General features: G+C 43.8%; 1 protein-coding gene and 1 long non-coding RNA gene across 4 annotated transcripts; one reads left to right on the forward strand and one right to left on the reverse strand.

Annotated features, from left to right (window-relative positions):
- Positions 1-12285: 12285 nt before the first annotated feature.
- LOC107277940 (3'-5' exonuclease) lies at positions 12286-12957 on the reverse strand. The gene has a single exon (XM_015765816.2). It carries the CDS (start codon positions 12955-12957, stop codon positions 12286-12288), a length of 672 nt encoding a protein of 223 aa, XP_015621302.2.
- A 115-nt stretch (positions 12958-13072) lies between these two features.
- LOC136357218 (uncharacterized) lies at positions 13073-19331 on the forward strand. Of its 3 annotated transcripts, XR_010742410.1 has the most exons (5): positions 13073-13521; positions 13653-13774; positions 18275-18368; positions 18444-18517; positions 18593-19331. It is a non-coding gene; the product is annotated as an uncharacterized lncRNA (long non-coding RNA). The 3 variants fall into 3 exon arrangements; XR_010742412.1 differs by lacking the exon at positions 18593-19331 and having other exon boundaries at positions 18437-18559; XR_010742413.1 differs by lacking the exons at positions 13073-13521; positions 13653-13774 and having other exon boundaries at positions 15524-18368; positions 18437-18517.
- Positions 19332-22023: the final 2692 nt, after the last annotated feature.

The raw sequence follows: 22023 nt of genomic DNA on the forward strand, positions 1-22023 counted from the left end.
GCTGCACCACACAGCTGCACGGCCCCGCGCGCGTGCCTGAGCCGCTCCACGCGCGTCCTGCTAAAACCCGGAGGCCGAGCTCTCCCTCTCCCTCCTACTCCCTTCCTGAATCGGCTTGGAGCGAGCCTCTCTTTTTCCCCCTTCTTTTTCCCTTTCCCCGACCACCATCGGCGTCACCGCCTGCCACCGCCTGGACCACGGGCGCGACCGCCAGCTCGCCGCCCCCACCTTGACCCAGCGCCAGCTCGCCCCGCGCCAGCCGGCGCTGCTCCTCCCGCTCCCGCGGTTCAATTTCCGCCGCACGATCCACCGCCTTCGCCGCCCAATGCATCCACGCCGTCGCCGCTTTCGCATCGCCCACGAAACCACCGCTGCCGCCAGCCGAGCGCTTGACCGCCAAGGTCGGTTCTCCCCTCCCAAACCGACATCACCTCACCCCGCGCCTATAAAACCCGAAGCCGAGCTCCCCTTCCCATCTCAATCCCTCCCGCTTCACACTCCTACTCCACCGCACCATTGTCGCCCTTCCTCTGCTCTCGCCGTCGCCGTCCGCCGCCGAGCACCGGGAAGACCGGTGCGTGCGAGGACGCGTGACGCGGGACTCCGGGCACCCATCTTCCTCCCCTTCCCCGGCCCGAGGCCGGAGAGCTCGCTCCCGCACTGTCGGCCGCTCGTCACAGCGCCCGTCTCGGCTCGGTAGTGCCTCCCTCCGTTCTCCCTTCCCGCTTGCCCCCTCCTTCCTTTAGCTCGCGCGGTAGCTCGGTAGTCCTCCCGAACGCGCGTGGACAAAGCCCCTAGCCTCGCCACCACCCGCCATAGGCTTGCCACCGTCGCCGCTCGCTCCCGGAGGCTGCCGCTCGTCGCCAGATCTCCACGACGTCGCTCTGCCCCATCCAACGCCGGAGATGAACTCCTTGAACCCCGGAGATACTCCCACCGCCTTGAATTGATCCCTCGTCGACCGCCGCCGTTTTCCCCCTTTGCTCGCCAGCGGCGCGCGTCGCCGCAATCCGCCGCCTCCGGCCTCTTTCCGGCGAATCCGAGCCGTCGGCTCGCTTCCTCTCGTCCATTCCCTCCCCCGGTGCGCTTTCTTTTTCCATTGAGGTAGCGCCTTGCTCCGGTGAACTCGGCCGCCGTCCGCCGTCCATTCGGCCGCGCCCCCTTCTTCCTCCTCCCACCGGCCCGCGTGGCTGCCACGTAGGCGCCACGTCGGCGCCACCTCGGCTTTGACCGAGCCGAGCCGGTCAGCCGCCTCCTTCCTTCCCCCCCTCGCGCGCACGGTCCACGGTGCACCAACTGGCTGCGCGTGGGCCCGCCACATCCTTGGTCCATCCGGTGCTCGCGCGTGAACCGCGCTCACCCGAAACCCTTGCGCCGCACCTCGCGTGCGCCCATCCCTCCGTGAACCATGTCGCAGACATGCGCGCCCCACCCGGGACCTCGCATGGTGGGTTCGGTCCACCCGGACCGCCCCCTCTCCCTTCCGCGCGCCCCTAATGGGCCGCCTCCTTGCGCCCGCGCCGGCCCAATGGCTCGGCCGAGCCTCCTTCAACCCATTGGGCCGCGCCTCACGCTCGGCCTAAAAGTCCATATTTCCTCCCTCCGTCCAAGTCAGTGTCCATCTCTCATGAGCTACAAGTCCAAATTTGCTCCCTCTCAATTTTATTCTCTCTCACCTTCTTGTTGACCCCACTAGTCAATGAGTCAAAGATATTCTTGAGAATGTCTTTTCCAATATTCCACAAATATTTCTCTTTTCTATAAATTCAATAAATCATTTCCCCCTCTTTCAGAAATCAATTCCTTATTCCAAAATTTCATGAATCATTTTCCTTGGTCAGTGACTGTCAATAATATTCTTGAGAATATTATTTCCATAAATTCCGACAAAACATTTCCTTGTCCAGAAAATCCACTTAGACCTCCAAATTCATATCCCTCGATCCGTAGCTCCGATCGCCTCCGTTCCACTTCCAGTAATTCCGTAAAATTGAGATCTATTTAATGGCACTATTAATTAGTCTAAATAGGATCCTTCTTTGGTCTTTTGTTTAGGTTTTCGATTGTTTGCGTATGGTTGCGGTTGCGGATTTTCGTCGATCGCGGGTTTTCTCGAAGATTCGTGAAGCTTCGTGAAGGCCTTGAGCAAGGCAAGTCACCCTTTGATCAATTGCCCCTATAATTGAAAAGTCATTATTATTTTGTTTGCAACTTGCATTATTAGAATCACACACTTAACTTGCTTGGCCTCGGTTTGCGTGCCAAACCGACGGACCTACCCAGTAGTCGCACTAATTTCCGTAGGTCGTACTACCCTGATTCCTTGTCGCTCCATCCTTGTGGTACCTCGGTATTCGTGCTCTCTGAGCGCATATACCAAATATCCCACATACACCGTTGTTTGTCGAAAACTTGGGAAATGGGTTTGTGAAGCCTTCAAAACCCGATATGTGGTGTCGGTGTGTTTAAAAATAAAATTAATTGTGAAAACTCGCGATGCGGGGGTTGTGCCTATGTGGCACTGTCCCGTATTCGCATATAAGGACCGATTCCTGTGGGAAACTCATCGAACATAATCAAAGTGCAACCACAAGGTGGAATGGGACACCCTGGCTAAGTAACTAGTCGGTTCAGGGAAACCTCGCATGCCAATAGTTGGGAACGCCGGGGCGGGGTCGGACAAACCGGGTTCCTGGTAATGCAAGAACGAGAAGCTTGCTGAATTACCGATCGAGGTGGTTGGAGTTTGAATTGTGAACACCTATAATGGCCTATGTTTATGTGAGGATTGATCCTTCTATGTGGCATGAGGTATCCCTGGGTCGGCTTGGGAAAGGCTTTGTCGCGAACCTCTGACACCGGCCAGTGTCTGGAGTAAGTTCGTGTCTTGTGGGTAAAGTGTACCCCTCTGCAGAGGTTAACTAACTGTTCGAACAGCCGTGCCCACGGTCATGGGCGGATGTAAGGTGGTTCCCGTTGCGTAGATTTGTTTGCCTGTGCTTTGTGAAAAGTTGTTGTGGTGTGGGAATCGTAACCAGAATCAGCCTATGTGGCAGATGGATGACCTGAGTGGTCAGAAACGAATCTGTGTGATTCGGGATGTCTGTGGGCATCATAGACTAGGCTTCCCGAGTGGAAGCGGATTGTTGTGCTGCTGGGCAGCTGGACTCTGGGAGTCCGAGAAAATGAAAAAGGCTCTGGGAGCCGATTAATCAAGTGGAATGGCTCTGGGAGCCGAGAAGTAATGATCTGACCCGGGAGGTCGGTACATTACCAAATGAGCTGTTGAAAAACATCTCTTAAAGTCGAAACGAGACGCAAGTCTCTTTTCGGCCCAAACTTAGAAAGAAATAAACCACTTAGTGTTTTCAAAATATCTTCAAATAAAAGATTTGCAAAACAACCTTGTCTCTCTTCCAAGCTTGCATTAAACACCTCAGTTCCCGTGACTTGCTGAGTACGAGAGTACTCACCCTTGCTCTATATAAATATATATATATAGTTCCTCCGCTCTGAAGAGAAGATAAAGTGAAGTGAAGATTAGGGTTTCGTCCTGGTTCCCAGCCGTCGCCTGTGGTGTTGGGTGTTAGTTCGTTGGTTCCGCTGCTGCTGTTGTTGTTGGTGTTTCCTCGTCCGTGTCGTCGGTTGCATTCTCGGGTTGTTCTGAGCTGCAACCTAAGTTAAGGTAAATAAGTCCTCTATCTATTTTAAGGATTTGCAATGATTCATATTTGTCACCGTGGGTACCAGCACTATGTCCTGGGACTGGTACCGAGATCGCGGTTTCGTAGGAAGCGGTTCGCGCCATTTTTCCTACGACACGCTCCTATCAGGTGCCGTTGTGCGGCGGTGCCGGATTGGGGTGTGACAAAAATGCTTACATTTTGGGACGGAGGTAGTATTTATTTTATTATGACTTGATTTTACTAAATGTTCTTTAAGCCTGACTTAAATATTTTTATATCTACACAAATTTTTTTATTAAAATTAATAGTCAAATGTTTGTTAAAAACTCAACGGCGCCATATACCCAAAAGAACAGTATATGTTTAACCGTCCCTTTGACTTCTATGTTCAACATGTTCCGTCACATATTCATACTTGAGTTCTTTTGGCCATTGTATTTACAGTCTTAGCACGTTTTTAGGCACTCAAATCGTGGACGGGCTCGTAGCTTTCTTTTTGGCTATGTTTTGTGGGGACACCCAATTTAGGCCTGGTGCCCCAAATATCCACTCGTGATCGTCTAGGATTTCGATCACGCACAGATTGATATACAAAACAGCTTTCAATTAATTATACAAATTTGTTTATACAACCTAATTATACAATTGTTAAAGGTTGAAGAGATCCACACTAATACATCCTTACTTGAAAATACAAGGAAAATCCAAACTCCTAAACTACTAAACTACAACTAATGAACTCCACAAGCAAAAGCTAGACTATCCTAGAAAAACTTGTTGTTGCTGTAGACCTCGCTATCTTCTGGTCTTCTTATTAGCACAATTCTCTATATGTTAAATTATGCAAGAGTGGGTACTTATGTACTCAGCAAGACATATTATAAATAATTAAAGGTGAAGAGATATGAATAAATGAAACAATGAGTAAATAAAGGAGTAATAAAATCATATATCATTCTTATCCTCAAAATTTATTTTTTAAAACTACTTATACTTCAGGAGTAGGAATCACCCTTATGACATATCTCCTTAATCGGGAGCATGGTGTATTCGAATACGGTACGACTATGTAGTGTTTGCCTAGCTTTACCCACACGATGAGAACAATTTGCAAAGGCTGTAAACACCATAGCCGTTCGAGAGTCCCACTTACTACTAGTTACTGCACAGTGGGGTCTTGGTTCATCATAGTGGTTGAACTCTTGCCAGGCCTAGGCAAGGTTACTATATCGTCACACTTTCATGAAGCCCACTGTTGTGAATCATGCCGCCCAAACACCTTACGCATGATTCACCCCAAAAAACTGCTCCTAATGAGCTACCCAACAGTCTTTCATATAGTGGGACAATACTAGGCTAAGTCCAATTACTTGGTCGTGTGGATGGGCGCAAACTATGTCATTTCCCATGGTATAAGGGGGTAATTATAATCCAGTTAAACCACCAAAAATTATGTCAACATCCAAAACTTCCATACCAACAAACTTCATCATAAATTCCAACATTCACAACTTTCAACAATCACAACCTCAACTCAAATGCCCATTTTAACCAGATTCCTAAGTTTGTAAAGATATTTGAATAATAAACCACATAAAATGATAACCATGTATCTTTCTATAACCTCATGTAATAATGCTTGAAGGCATTTAACATCTACCGATGAGATGCTAAATGAGTAATATATCATGCATAAAATTAAACTGAAGATTATATTGAGTTTTCTATATGATCAAAATTTTAGTTATGTCTTGCCTCACGCCTCGAGATTCTTGTGGTTTTAGCGTAGCCATCTGGGTCCACATAAGCTCCTTGGATGTCGATAGAATTTGCTGTACGGTCGAACGTACTAATACAAAAAGATAGCAAATAAACCCTATAAAAAAATGCTACAAAGAAATGATAAACCAAGGAATAAATAAAATTGGAGCAAAGCGAGGGAAAAAGGAATGGTTCAAAATAGATTTAAATTTGGAAAACAAAAGAGAGGTTTTGGTTTCTAAAGGTTGGGAATTAAATAAAATCGAAGAAAGGATAATTTGGATAGGTGGGGTTTATTTGGTGGATTTGGTTTCTAGTCGGTGCTATAGTTGGGCAGCACGACGGCTAGAAATTTGGGTTTGGTTAGCCGATGCTGAGGTTGGGTAGCATAACGCCTTAAATGGCTTGTCTAGTCGATGCTACAGTCAAGCAGCACAACGACTAGTGAGTTAGGAGATTTGTGTGGAGCGGAACAGTGTTACTCTATAGTCGTGAGTGACAATAGAGCGGCTAGGATTGCACATAGCCCAAGGACTTAGTGTGCAGCGTGTTATGGAGGTCGAGAGAGTAGTAAGGCTCCGACCGCTATATGCGTTGAGGCGTGGGGTGCAAAGACAAACACTTCAACCTTGGGATTAGGTTATGCCGGGTTTTACGACCAACGGTTTGATGTAGGAGTTTGAGACCACGCGAACGTCTCCACAGAAGGCGTAAAGTGTCCACAGTAGCTGTTTAGTGGCAATGAGATAGTATAGGAATGGTTTAGAAATAAAAAGGGTATTTAAATAAATCAAAGGAATTTGAATTCAAAAAGGGGTTTCAAATAGATTAAAGAAATAAAATTTAAAATGGTATTTTAAAATAAAGAAATGGGGTTTTAAAGAAATTAAAGGATAATTTAATTTTAAAAAGGTTTTTAAATAAAACAAGAAATTTAAAATTAAAGGGATATAAAGTATATCAAATAAATTTAAAATAATTTTTAAAGGTTAATTAAAATAATTTAAAATCAGAAAGTAAATAAATAAATAAGGAAAAGCTATTTAAATAAAGAAATTTAAATAAAATTTTAAAAATAGGAAATTTAGTATCAAAATAAAGGGTTTGAAACTAGATGAACTTAGGTCAAAAAAATTCTGGAATTGGATCAACGGTTGGAGAGATATGGATGTCTAAAGTTTGGAATTTGAAATAAATCAAATAAAGAAAAGGATTACTATTTAGAAGTGGGGCCCACTCGTCATAGCCTTCTTTTATCTCTTCTTCTTCCTTGAGCCACAGAGAAAGAGGGGGGAGGCAGAGAAGGGGCGGTGCGCACGGTCCGGTGGCTCGGCGCTTCCGGCGGCGGCTGGGGACGGCGCATGGGCTAGGACAACGGCCGACGGTGGAGGAGCGAAGGGAACACGACAGCCGGCGGTGGTGGATTTGAGGAAGAGAGAGAGAGAGAGAGAGAGAGAGAGAGAGAGAGAGAATTTGAGTTTTGGATGGGGAAAATGGGAGGGGTTCGCCGGTTTATATGGGAGGCAAAGGCGGTGGAGGGAGAGTTGGTCGACGACGGCACGGCGGCGTCAGCTCGGAATAGTGATGTGACGGCACCGAGTGTCAGCTTTCGATTGGCTGTCGATGACGGGTTGGTGGTTGGCGGCGGCTAGTGGCGACACGCAACCGAGGGGAATGGCTCGGCGTCGGGCGGCAGTGGCAAAAACAACGGCGATGGCGGCTTAGCAGCGGTGGTGGCGGAGTAGCGGCGGCGGCCGCGGATTGGCGATAGCGGCGGCAACCTAGGGGGTGCCGGGGGCCCCTGGTATGCGGTGGTGGCAGAACGGTGCCGGCGTGGCAATAGCGGATGGCGGGGACGGTGCGACAGGGCGGCGGCAGCGGCGCATGATTGGCTGGTGGCGGCGGCGCCCATGGTGATGCGGTGTCGGTGGCGGCGTGCCCACAGGGAGAGAAGGCAAGAGGCGGGCAGCTCGGCTGGGCTGGTAGCCCAAGAGGAAGAAAGAAAATTGAGTAAGGGGGAAAAGAATGAGCCAAATGAATTGGGAGTTTGGCCCAAATTAATAGGAAACAATGAGAATTTTTGTGGACTTTTGGATAAGATTTGGAGGAATTGAAAATTAAGGAAAGTTGTTGACTCTTTGAAATTTTAGAAAAGGAACTAAAAAAAGATTTCTAGGAATAAAAATAAGGAAAATTTATATGGAGGGTTTTAAATAAATTTTAAATGAGATAAAAACTAAAGAGGAAAGCTTGAGGGTCTTTTGAACTTTATAAAAAGAATTTAAAATAAAGTTTTTAAAGTAAAAGGAGTTTGAAATATTTTAAAATAAAATCAAAGATATTTATTTTTGAGATATAAATTGTGAAAAGGATTAAAATGCTCCAATTTTATAAAATTCAAAAAGAGCCAAATGTAAGAGTTGTCACAAAAGATTTTCTCTAATATTTTAAATTTTAAAAATTGAAAAGGGTTTAAAAGGAAGGGAAAGAAATACGAATGATTTATCTACTAACTTTGGATAAATTTTGGGAAGGTGGCAAAAATAAATGGAGGGAAATAAATAGGATATTAGCCAATTAATATGTGGTATGGATTTTTAATGGTTCATTTGTGGGCTAAAGGAAGTTGGAAATAAGTTTCCTAGCACAAAAGCAATCACTCAAATATTTGTGATAATATTATTCTTGTGCTACAAATGGGATCAAGCCATAGAAATCAAATGGGTGGTTCAATCAAAATAGGAACTTGGCCACGAAATATTTTGAATCGATGGAGAGGAAGTAAAGGTTTACTGGATTAGGTTTAGACAGTGGTTTGATCCAAAATAAATTCCAACAAAAATGGAATTATAGTGGTTTAGCCTCAAGGATAAAAATGGATCATTTGGGTGGAGAGGATTTCAAAGGAGAGAGTATTTACTGGAGGGTAAAACTGCATTTTGGAAATAAATGTAGGTAGGGAAATATAAGAATTTCTATAGGAACAGAATTGGTGGTAGAATGGTAAGCTCTAAAGGAAGAGTGTTGCCTCTAGGGAGATGGTATTTCATGTATTTTGGAGATGTTTGGAAAAGGATCCAAAGGAAATTTGTTCTGGAGCAACGCTTAGAGGCTAGAAAAATAAATGAAGGGGTTTTGTAAAAGTCGGAAGAAATAAAAAAGGAGGGTTTTATAAAATTTGAAATAAATAAAATAGAGAATAAATGACTTTTATAAATTCAAAAGAAATAAAACAGGGGATAAATAAAGGGTTTTATAAAAGTCGAAAGAAATAAGATGGAGGGTTTTTTTATAAAATAGAGAATAAAAGAAGGATTTTATAAAATTTAAAAGAGAGCTTTTAACTTTGCAAATAAAATTTAGATCCAAGATAAAAAGAAAAGATTAAAAGCAAGATCGCTCTAATGGAAAGATCGAGAAGAACACAACTAAAACTTTTCGTAAAAATTTTTCCCTAAAAATTTGAGTATTTACAGTTACCAAGTGTTAGGGTTACGGATAAGGCATACATTCTATCCTACGACTTATGGAATATACCGATAAGGTATACCTTCACGTACACGGATCGTTTCCATGTACATCGTTAGGAATTTGTTCCAAATTATGGAAAATATCTCTACGAGTGAAGCGATTTCCAAAGTCCTACTCGGAAGGGATAGAATTTTTGTTATACCGTACTAGATCAACTATCCTCATATCTTTATTGGGGGTCAAGATGATCCACGGTATAAAAGGGACTCCTAGGGAGGGGTGCAAGGCATCGAATTTCATCGCCAACACACCCACCATAGTTTACGAAGCCGGAGTATGCGGAGCCAAGTTGCCGGGAGGTCTCGTCGAACTCATCGACTACGATTTCGCCGGTATCATCTGTTTCGTCTACTCTCTTTGTAATCTGTTCTCGTCATCATCAATCTCATATAAACTGGACTAGGACTATTACCTGACAAGAGACCTGAACCAGTATAATCCTTGTCTTTTGTCTGCTTGATGTCGTACTACGTAGACCCTCGTTCCAACATACCCCGATACTCAACTCATCCGGTCCACGAGTATCACTCGTTGACACCAAGCTTGGACCAACTGAAGAGACTTTTCTGAAGCACTAGGTCATAAATAATGGTGGGTACTCAACATGACAAGTAGGACAAGGCCACACCAAAAAATCTCTTCTATGTAGCTTTAAGTGGCATCTTTAACTTTTTGTGCAGTCTCTAATATGTTCTATTTTAATCCTCGTGTTTTCTAAATTTAGATCAAAGTTCAAAATTTTACACTAAACACTCTAAAATCCAAAACTAATATAAAATCCCTTCATTATTTGATAGTCTATCCCCTTTCCCCTCCTTACTTTCCATACTCTACCCCAACCTCTGCTCTCCCCCCGACTGTGGCGACGGCTCTCCAGCGTTCTCCTAACGGTGACATTCGACTCCTCTTTGTGCGTCTGCTACAACTTATCCTGGCTTTGGCTGCTTCAATGGGACACACAGGACTCTGTCAGTGACCTCATGTGTCCATCGTCGTTGCTCCTTCGCGGAAAAGCAAAGGCGGGCACAACTGCTCCTCCAGATCCACCTCGCTTAGTTCCTTTGAATTCTATGTTCAATGTGTTCCGTCGCATATTCATACTAGTTCTTTAGGCCATTGTATTTACAGTCTTAGCACGGTTTTAGTCACTCAAATCGTGGACGGGCTCGTAGCTTTCTTTTCGGCTATGTTTCCAGCATGGCCCATTTACAATTACCAAGCTTGGACCAGCTGAAGAGACTTTTCGGAAGCATTAGGTCATAAATAATGGTGGGTGCACAACATGCAGAGTTGCAGACTAGGACAAGGCCACATCAAAAAAATCTCTTCCAGGTAGCTTTAAGTTGTGTCTTTAACTTTTTGTGCAGTCTCTAATATTTTCTATTTTAATCCTCGTGTTTTCTAAATTTAGATCAGGTTATGAATTAACAAATAAGACAGGAAAGAGTAAATATTCGCCGAAACATCAAGAAATTGTGCATATAGAAAACTCTAAAGAAAGAAAGTTCAAAATTTTACACTAAACACCCTAAAATCCAAAAACTAATATAAAATCCCTTCATTATTTGATTGTCTCTCCCCTTTCCCCTCCTTACTTTCCATACTCTACCCCAACCTCTGCTCTCCCCCCGACTGTGGCGACGGCTCTCCAGCGTTCTCCTAACGGTGACATTTGACTCCTCTTTGTGCGTCTGCTACAACTTATCCTGGTTTTGGCTGCTTCAATGGGACACACGGGACTCTGTCAGTGACCTCATGTGTCCATCGTCGTTGCTCCTTCGCGGAAGAGCAAAGACGGGCACAACTGCTCCTCCAGATCCACCTCGCTTAGCACAGATCAGGGGACGATGACCAACGGAGCTTCGGGCAGCATGGATTAGAGCATGTTGGGCCCGTAGAACTTTGGGCGGCACAGATTAGGGCCCCTAGGCCGATGAAGATTCCAACCAAGACGGCGAGTGGTGTCGAGGGCTGGTGGGCTTCATGGTTGCACGTGGTGGTGGGGCTTCTAGGCAGCATGGATCGGGGCGTTGGGGGTCGGCGAAGCTTCCCCGGTGAGGCAACGACCATCCCAGTGACACTCTAGTCTGGTACGTCGCTCCGAAGTTTTCAATGGTCGTATTTGTGCATGCTTTGGGGGTGTGGGGGGGGGGGGGTTGGACCTCGTGCAGATACTTTTTTTCTAGCGTGAGGAAACCTTGTCTTGCATAATACACGCAATTCACAAGCTTGTAGAGGCCACCCCTTTTCTTCCATCTCTCCTCCACCCTGGCTTGAATCTAACGTGGATTCTTTGACCACATGTTAGAGTGGAGCATTCATATCTCTCCTCCACCTTGGCTCGAATATGACGTTGATTTTTTGACCACACGTTAGAGTGGATCATTTATATCTCTCCTCCGCATTTGCTCGAATCTAACGTGGATTCTTTGACCGCACCTTAGACCGGAGCATTCATGGCCAAGTGGTCCAAACATCAAAAGGTGAAAGATCACACGGCCCTTTGTGGAATGTACTACAGTACAAACTAGCTAGCTCACTTTAGTAGTAGCACACTAGCACCCATGTCTCTCAACCCGCACTCCCTATCAAACTCAACTCGATTAGTTAAATTTGAGATTAGGGACAGCAGAAGGTGAATTGATGAGTACCGAGCGTCAAAAAAACATAGACACTGCAATTCAATGCAACCCGATTATAGAAGTGAAGAAGAGGGGGGACATTGCGAATTTTCTTTGTGGTAAATAGACAGTGCACGGCCTATATAATATCAGATGATAAATTTGTATATGCCCACAAGCTAAAAGAAGGAGAGACACTTGAACCACGTAGTGTGCTCACCACGTAGTCACCACTGTACCCGACGGGAGTTCTCACACAATATTGGTATATATACATACCTGGATTGAGAATTTGAGATTTATTCCAAATCAATATGTTATACTCGTGTGCTCAAAACTGCGTTGATGAAAAAGGAAGCAACACGGATACATCTCCGAATAGAGAAGAGTCGAGGGTTGGCTAAAAAGGAAATTGATCTATTGATAAACATCACTAAAAATAATCTAAGATAGGTTGGTAGCAAATTGATATGACACTCAGGAAGATTATAGGATTGATATTACATTACAGGGCACACGTGAAAGGTGTCGACAGACCAAGAATGGATAAGTTATAGTTGATTTATCTCTAGAATTTGGGACTCTATTTTACTTTTAGAATTCCATCTCTAAATCGTACTTATCTCTATAATTTATATTCGAACTAAACATTGCACCGGTGGCAAGTTCGCCCTGCGTGTATGTACCTACAACGGAGCGGCCAGTATAGGTTCACCAGAGAGCAGCCGCCGGCCAATCTCATAGGACACGTATGCGTCGATGCAGGCGTAGTTGACCTGCTCCCACGTCAGCGTCGGCTCACCCCATCTGCTCTTCGTAATGTTTTTCTCCTTCTCCATGTGGGCGCCCATCACCGTGAGCGCCAGTCTCTTCAGCCCCGCCCTCGCAAGCTCCGGCTGACCGAGCACGGCCGCCGCAGCATATCTCAGATCCACCGCACAGGCGACCCTCAGGTTGCAATCATTGGCCAGACGTTGCATGTCGTTGTTGACTGCAACGCCGACGAAGCGAACGCTCGGGTCGGCGAGGAACTCCGCGAGCTCATGTGGGACCATGTTGCCGGCTTGGTAGATCTGGAACAAGAGGCATCGGCGGCCGACACAGAGCTGGAGCACCGCGACCTTGTAACATGTTTTGCCGTTGGGCAGATGGTCAGTGCGCCACTCCGTGTCGATGCCGACGATGAGCCCCCCCTGGGGACGTTCGCGGGCTATCTCGTTGATAAATTGGGCAGCGAGGGAGTGCGACGACGTGATGGTGGTGTGGATCGGTATGGTGTCGCCATCCATGAAGACGTCGAGCGTGTTCTCGGGTGGAGGAGGAGGATGAGTTTGGGGAGTGTAATATCTGCCTGCCATTGGTGTAGGGGACAATTTTGGACTTGACAAATTTGGAATTTGCGGTGAGAAAAGAAGGCCTCTGCTGTGTCCTTTTAAAGCGGGCATACCGGTAGAAACCGAACCGGACAAGCATGCTACTTGGAATCGTAATCGGACTTCGGAATTCGCGGGGACAACCGAGTCGTTGACTTCGGAATTCGCGGCAAGTTGCGAGCCCACTCCGCCTGGGATCTCCACTCCTCCCACACGCCCGCATCGCCGCCGCCTCTCCCCTCCCGTCCTCACCGCCGCCGCCGCCTCACCAGCGCCACCTCCACCTCCACCTACGTCTCCTCTTGCTCCTCCCCTCCCCGTCACTTCAGCCGCTGCTGCCGCCTCCGCCTCCGCCTCTTCATCCCCAACTCCACTGCCCCCTCCCATCTTTGCTCGGTCCAGCGAATGCGGGGATCTAATTTGGGGGCCATGGCTCGATCCGACGACGAATTTGGAGGCCATGGATCGCCGCCGCCTGGTCTTCTGCATCTCCACCTGAGCTTCCCCCAAAATCTCCTTTGATTGGAGAAGTTAACATCGAAAGCTATGGTGCGTATGATCTTTTAGGTTCTAGCTCCTGATAGTGGATCTGTCAATTGATTTAGTTCAGATAAGAAACAAGGTATCCATCTAATATGCAGTTCACGCTTGCACTGAAATAATGAATTGATGATTACTAGATTTTGAAAAATGGCAAAGACGTCAAGACTGTCAGTCCTTATTGAGGTGTTTAGGTTGGCAAAAAAAAAAGATGGAGCAAATGGTAGTGACCAACCTCTGCAAAAGTGTTCCTGAGGATAAGGTGAGAATTTCTTTTAAAGTTTCAACCTTGCCACTTTGGATTCTTTACTGGATGACCTGAATCATGAGAGAAAATCAACGCTCAAGATACCTGTACTGATTACTAAGCTTATTGTCAACACTAGGGAGCTAGGTACCTGAAGAGAGAGACCATATATGTTGCACACTTGCACATACCAATATGAGCCCAACTACAAGTTTGGCCTACTGGTTTGGGAAAATTAAATCACATTTTAGAAATAACAATCGTTAATTCTTGGTACGATATTGTGTACATCTCTCTTGATGGTACTATCATTGATATACTAGTTAAATAAGTCGGGCATTCGCACGACTATAACCTCTTTCTCTGCTAGATGCTTTCACTTATCATATACAGAAAATGATGATCAACCTTTTACTTTTGGTTCCCAAAGTACGACAATAAAAACACGGCCCCTTGTATATGATTATTCAAGCACCTCTGTTGGTGAAAAAAATCACGTTTACAATCCAACCAGGCAAGGACCAAAGCATTGACTCCGAGTATGGGATCATTCATAAATCCTTGAAAAAAATTTAAGCTTAATTGGAACAGAACTTGGGATTTTTTTTCTTTGCAAATGCTTTTATTTACCAAGACGTAAGAGAAAAAATATTGATTGGGGCGGAAGTAAAAAAAAGGGCAGGAACACAGACATGAGAAAGAATACTGATAGGGGCTGAAGTACCAAATGCTTTTATTGCAAATTTGGATGTCTTGATACTCTGAATATGTGCTGTCACAGCCGCATATCGGAACTGTGTGCGCCTAAACAGAATTAGTTTATTGCATTACGAAATATCAACAACATAAGTCGAAGATTCATAAGGAGCACTTCCTTTCCTAGTGGCCTTATAATCTTAACTTGTGCTTCTTAATATGCTTTGCATTCATCAACCATCAACAAAATGGGAATCTTCTTTCTGATGATCTAATCGATGAACCGACATTTGTTCAGGATCAAAGAAACTTGCTAGGCCAAAATCGGCTATTTTCAATATGCCTCGGTTGTCACTCAAAAGATTGGAAGCATTAATATTGCGGTGAATAATGTGATGACTATGGCAATGATCAATGCCACAAAGTAGCTGTGGCATGTAACATTTCACCTAAAAATCAGTATGATTATTGCCTGCATGTTCGAACCATATTTTAAGTAAATAATGATTTCTTTTAGGACTTCTATAGATTACAGTATATTCGATATGGATTTTTTTTATGGTGCTCCAAGTTTACTTGATCTTTCTTTAAAACCAATAAGGCAATAAGATTTCAATAACTGGAGATCTACCATGGCTTATTACAACTGAAGTGCAACTGCAACTTGACTTCAGTTGTAGACCTTTTGGGTTGTCTACCAGTTACAGTAGCACTACTTGTCAAAGAGTTAACTTAGTATAAGCATTAAGTGGTAGCGTGGAGCAGTATAAGTGCAACTACGAATATATGATGTTTAAGACTAAGTTAATACTTTCTCAGGCCATCAATAATTAAATTGGTAGCTCTTTTGGCACTCTGCGAAAACAAATTAATGTTACTCACTTTCTCTGGTACTTTGACCCAATATCACGAAGACATAAATTTTCTACTATATTCTGATATGTTATTGTTTCAGTTTTATAAATCTGTCTGCATTCCACCCAATCTCGTCCTATAATGCTCCACACAATCATGGTGATTTCAGTTTGTTTTTATGTTTTGTAGTTGAAAGCAATTCGAAAGTAAATTTCAAGCTTTGGTCAGCCAGCTGAGATTATTTATATAATATTTCCTAAAAAAAAGGGTAAATGATGAGAATGTTTCAGCACCCTGAAAAGTTGAAGAACAACATGCTAAGCAGTAGTTATGTCAGTAAGAAAATAGAAACTCGTGGTGTTGATTTGCACTATCATATTCAGCAATGTATTTATATGTATTATAGGGTTCCTTGAAACTTTTCATCTACCGGTCACGATCTATAAAATGTAGAGAATGAAGGCCCAAGTATTAAGAAGTAAATACCTCAGCTTAATTTCACTCCAGAAAAAGAATTTAGTCTAGCTAGAGAAGGTAGTGCAGGATTGATGGATCTGGGTAGATGGATGTGGTGGCTCCGGTGATGGGCATTGGAAGTGAGGAGATGGCAGTAGGGATGCGGATGAGGAGGCGATTCACTCCCATCGTTTGGGATCCGAGAGGATCTCGCCACTGGACATTGGGAGGAGGAGATTCTAGCGGCGCATTGCATGGGAGGAAGATGGTCCAGTGGTGGCGCTCGGTATGGGGAGGAGGACGACCCGATGGTGGCAGCAAGGTGGAGGGAGGTGGCGGCAGATGCGGAGTCCATGAGGTGACAGGCAGGAGAGGCGCTTGGCTTGGCTTGGGGTCCCTGCCTCCCACGGACATGGAAGGATTCTTTTTACAAAGAAGGTTCTTGAAGTACCGGGAAGAGATTTCTCTGATTAAAGGATCCGATGGCTCTTGACATTCTGAGCAAAAAATTGGACGGTCCATATTTCCTGCATGACATGGCGCTGTAATTTTGCATTTTGGGGGTTCAACTTTCATATATTAAGATATATTGCTATTAGGTGCTTGAAGTCTTGAATGCATTGGCATAAACTACCCAAAAAGCCTGTGCTTCGCATCTATGAATGGACAGTCCTATCATTTATTCGCCCAATTCTTGCAGATGCACAAGGCCTCCACTTTTCAGTTATATTTGTTTCTTCTGTCTCAATGGGACAAATTTACCATTTTAACAGTTCTTATCGGTTCTCTGTGCATGTCATATATGATAACTATGTATAGTCTATATATAATTTCTTAAGAACATATGGCCTAGCTGCAAGATTGGATTTAACAGTACATGTTTATCCATTTATGTAATAATGTAATTATGCCTCAAAAGCTGGAAAACCTTAATCTGTTGTGAGTATGGACTAAAATGTGATCAACATGTTCTATAATGGAGTGTTTAAAGCCTCTTATGTATTTTTCAGTTTTTGAGTGTGCATTTTTTTTTTCAATTTAAGAGCACATAGAAAAGAATACATCCTACCAAAATGTAAAAATTTAAGCATTAAATATCCCAGTTGTACAGCAACAAAAATATGTTGATGGTTCAGGTTCATTAATAATAAATAGTTACATGCAAAATTGAATTGCGTGTCATTTTATACTCATTTTCAGAAAGATATAAAAAAATATGTATGATAACAAATGGGTTCCAAACTAGCAACAAAATATGCATATATGCCAACCATGTGAATAATTATGTACATATCATGATTAACAGATGAAATGATCAGTGCTAGCTTACTAGCTTTCTATTGCTGCAGTACCAGATAGAAGACGTACCATTCCTTACTCTAAACTGAAACACTGCTACTTCATTTTTTTTTTGCAATTAGCCGGTTTACATTAGCATCGCATCAGTCATGTTTGGTTTCGATAAAATTAACTTGATCTTTGGCGAACTATTTTGGTGGTTTGCTTTCTTTTCTAAATTTAATATCGTTGTAGAACTGAGAACTCTGGTGAAAAACACTTCTGATGTATGTCACATTGCCATTCAGCGTAAAGTCCGATCTGGTATTATCTGAATACGGTGGTAAAAAAAGTACTTCCAAATATATGGATCCATGAATATATATTATCTAATATTGTTTCCTCTGTGTGCATCTCCTGTTTGAAATTTATGTATGTTGTTTTCATGTAAAAGTCTAAGGCTTTCAGTTCAAATAAATAATTTCTTATGGTTTGCTATTAAATGCTTCATTCTTGCAAGCTTGTTACTGAGTTACATTGATATATAATTTGGGTTAAAATGCTTTAGGCTCATATATTTTTTAATTTGCAATACCTCTCTACCCTCTAAATAGATAACTGAAAATAGATGTCTTAGCAGTGTCTTTTCAATTATCAGAAGTTTTGCTAATTTTCAGAAGTTCAGCAGACCATTATTTTACTCTTATTCTAAATTGTAGCGAGCGAAGTCTATAGAAAAGCTGATCTTGGACTTGTCCAAGCTCAAGGTTGGCTGAAGGTGTAATCTGAAACTAATTTAGGTCACCACCAGAAACACAACATATACATAACCCATGCATAGGGTGTACCTCTAAGCATTCATGAGTTTTGGAGTGGAGGGTTTTACTGATTTCATGGTCTAACTAAGAGGTGATCAGGTTGTCTTCATTAACTTTGATTACTATTTGAAAGATCCAATCGACACAAAAAAATAAACCTTTAATGTGCCAAGTATGATTGCAATTGTAATATCTGTACACATTTAAAAAGATACCAATCATTTAGCCTGTATTGCCTGAGTGTTTCATGAATGTATGAAGTCGACATAATATTTAATATTTACTTAGAAGTTCCATTTGTAATATGGATGGTTCTCGGAGCTGTACAGTGAAACTAGATGGCATATTGCTCTAGGTTGTCTACATAAAGATGATCATGATGCCTAAATATTTACTAACCTTTTGAGTGTAGTTGTTCAAAGAGCTGCTACTGTTTTGGAGGACATACATTTAAACAAGCATATCAGGCGCATGGTCTGGGAGAAGTTAGCAGCAAAGGATACTAGGTAAAATTGTTGCTGTTAAAGGCATATAAATGTGATGTTCTGTTCTTTTAGCGTGTGAATAAATTCAGGATGCAGTTGGCCTTCGACCAGTGATCAACACTACTTCCGGGAAAATTTCCCCTCCTAGCGTTGCATTAGTAGTGTTTTATGTGAGTTGCTCTATTGGCTGTTCAAGTTGCTCCTTATTTTGCGCACCAGCTTATGCAAAATATTGTTTTCTTAAGGTCTATCCCAGATTCGGCCGGAGAAGGGGAGCTGGTTGGCGACACCGGACGGAGTAGGAGCCGACGGCAGTGGTGGAGGCGGCGCCCCACCCCTCCCTCTCCCTCCCTCCTAGATCTAGCCGGGGGAAGGGAGCTGGCTGCGGCGGCGGTGGATGGAGGAGGAGAGCCGGTGGCTCGCTCTCTCCCCTCCCTCCCTCCAGATCCGGCCGGAGGAGGGGAGCCGGTTGGCGGCGGAGGCGGCGCTCCCCTTCCTCCCTCCCACCCAGATTCGGTCGAAGAAGGGGAGCCAACCGACGGCAGCGACGGACGGAGGAGGAAGAGGAGAACCGACGAAGTTGCTTTTTATTTTGCGCACCAGCTTATGCAAAATATTGTTTTCTTAAGATCTATTAAGTGATAGTTTTGATAAATGTTCTCATATACATTACCAACTAGCGGTTAAGAGTGGTCAGGTCTGGTGGAGGTTGCTGGTTTCGGTTGAATTTGATGGATGCTCTGATATCGCAAGCTGGGGGAGGAGAGCGGAAGGAGAAGCGTGCTGCATGAGAAAGATAATGGGTGTTATTTTTTTTAATAGGGGGTAGGCCCTACATAAGTTGTAAACAAAAGTCTAAACACGAGAGAAATTTTGGACAAATTAAACTTAAACTCTATGTATCAGAATGAGGAAAAATAACATTTACCTTCCTCGCATTGTATACATACTAATTCATGCTATTAGTCATGTTTAGATTGTAAAGTTTGTTGTTTTTACATCATTCTTTGCTTGATTGTCAAAACATGTATTGTCTTTTAAAGTCAAATGTCATTGTAGCGTTAGCACGTGCATATTACTATTTAAGCCTAAAGCATCGAAGTGTCATCGTGGCGAGCCGATCGAGGACGATGCCGCTGCGGGGTTTATTGTGCTCACTGGGTAAATTAAAGAGTAAAGTCCATCACCGGTCCCTAAACTTGTTCAGTTGTGTCACCCCGGTCCCTAGACAGGATGGTCTAAAAACTTTATATCAAAAAATAATTCATAAATTTTTCATGTGAACTCTAATGAAGACAAACTTTATATCAAAATTGTAGCCTTCGACGTGAACTCTAATGAAGACAAACTTTATATCAAAATTGTAGCCTTCGACGCGACCTACAACTCTGTAGTTGAAAAGTTTTTGAATTAAAACTGTTTAGGGTCCTAAAATATTGTTGCATGTTTATAGATTTTAAAATTTTAATTTTAAAATTACATTTTGGGACAAAAAATGACTTAAAATAAAAAAAAATTCAACTACAAAGTTGTAGATCGCGTCGAGTGCTACAAGTTTGATATAAAGTTTGTCTTCATTAGAGTTCACATGAAAAAGTTATGAATTATTTTTAAATATAAAGTCTTTAGACCGTCCTATTTGACCCAGATGATATTCAAATCCAAGTTTAGGGATCGTGGTGCCACAACCGAACAAGTTGGAGGACCTAAACGAGTGATCTACAAGTTTAGGGACCGGGATGACACAGTCGAACAAGTTTGAGGACCTGAACGATCGATTTGCGAGTTTAGGGATCGGGATGACACAACGGTACAAGTTTAGGGACCAGTGATGGACTTTACTCTAAATTAAACAAGTTGTGCGCGCGAAGCTGTGTGAGACAGAGCTAACTCGCGCAGGAATTAGTACATGCACCTGGGTAAAAAATTGATTTTTTTTGGCAATGTTACGATTTTATTTTTTCAGACGGATTATAAAATCATCATTTGTAAAAGTAGTTCATGATACCATAAAGCTAGTCCCGCCTATTTCGCAGGCGGGGACCTTAAGTCCTCCGCCTGCAAAAATCCGCCATCCACGCGCTACCCACTTCCTATCCTTCACCCACTAAGTCCTCGCTCCTCCACCCATAACCCTCCACCTCTCCCTTCACTCCCTCACCTTTCCCCTCCTCCCCCCTCACTTGCTCTCCTCTCCCAGCCGGTGGTGCGGAGGGCGGAGGCGGGGGCCATTGTAGCCGACGACGCTTACCTCTCCCCTCCCTCCTAGATCTGGCCAGATGAGGGGAGTCGGCGGCGCCGGCGAACGAAGGAGGAGCCGGCGGCAGCGGTGGAGGCGGTCCCTCCCTCCCTCCTAGATTCAGCCGGAGGAGGGGAGCTGGCTGGCGGTGGCGGACGGAGGAGGAGCCGGCGGTAGCAGTAGAGGCGGCGCCCCTCCCCTCCCTCCCTCCCTCCCAAATCTAGCCGGAGGAAGGGAGCCGGATGGCAGCGGCGGTGGATGGAGAAGGAGAGCCAGCAGCTCGCTCTCTCTCCTCCCTCTCACCAGATTCGGCCGGAGGAGGGGAGTCGGCTAGCGGCGGAGGCGGCACTCCCCTTCCTCCCTCCCTCCCAGATTCGGTCGAAGGAGGGGAGCCAGCCGACGGTGGCGGCGGACGAAGGAGGAGAGGGAGGAGAGCCGACGATTGGAGGGGGAGGGGGCAGCGGGTGGGAGTGGTAGCAAGCGATTTTCTTTTATTCGGTAGGATTGTTTTTGCAGGCGGGTGAATGTAATGCCTATGAAGATTTAGAGGCTCACCTGCGAATGTGATTTTAGCGGGCGGGGCCAATGTCCGCATGTAAAAAAAATCGTATATTTTTGTATGCCTTAAAGTACCGGCGGCGTGGAGCTCCGCCTAGAAAAATATTTTTAGCCCATTTGCAAAAGCAATTTTTCTACTAGTGCGATGTGCCAAAAACGCCTCGTATTTTTATAATAGTAGGATTTGTAAGATGACATGTTCACCAATTAAAGCAGCCATCGATATTTTTATGGGACCTAATTTGAACGTTTTGTTAAAATGGAGGATGAACCCATTTCCGAAAAGGTTATTCGGCAAACGTTCGCCACTAATACATCAGGCAAATAGATTAGGATAGGGGAGGATGAGAGACGTAGCGATGCGATATTGGTGCGTCGCGTCGTTGCAGTATCTTTCTCCCGTTTTTAATTTCCCATTTTTCCTTTTTTATGTGATTCTTTTCGATTTTCCGCTATTTTCCTTTGCGTGATTCTCTAGTACATTATGTATCAGTCTTTCTATTTTTCTCAATCCTTTTCTTTTCCGAATTTATTTTTTTCGTTATAGTATTTCTCTGTAGCCTTTTTAGTGGAAACATTTTTATATGAGTTATTTTCATGGAAACTTTCTACATATATTCTTTTTTATATATAAACTTTTTATATAGACTTTATGCTACAAACTTTACATAAATATGTTTTTTATTTATAAACTTTATAGTATGAATTATATTTGCAGTTAAAAAATTTAGTGTAAAATTTTTAGTACAAATCAAAAACAAATCTAATCATCACCAGACTCCGGGTTTTTTTAGGAAATAAAAAAAGCATTCAGCGATTTGTTTTTGTAACTAGAAAAGTCTATAAAGTACTGGGAGATGAACGTATCTGACTGTGAAC

Source organism: Oryza sativa, chromosome 1, assembly GCF_034140825.1.
Source record: "Oryza sativa Japonica Group chromosome 1, ASM3414082v1".
NCBI classification, from domain to species: Eukaryota; Viridiplantae; Streptophyta; class Magnoliopsida; order Poales; family Poaceae; genus Oryza; species Oryza sativa.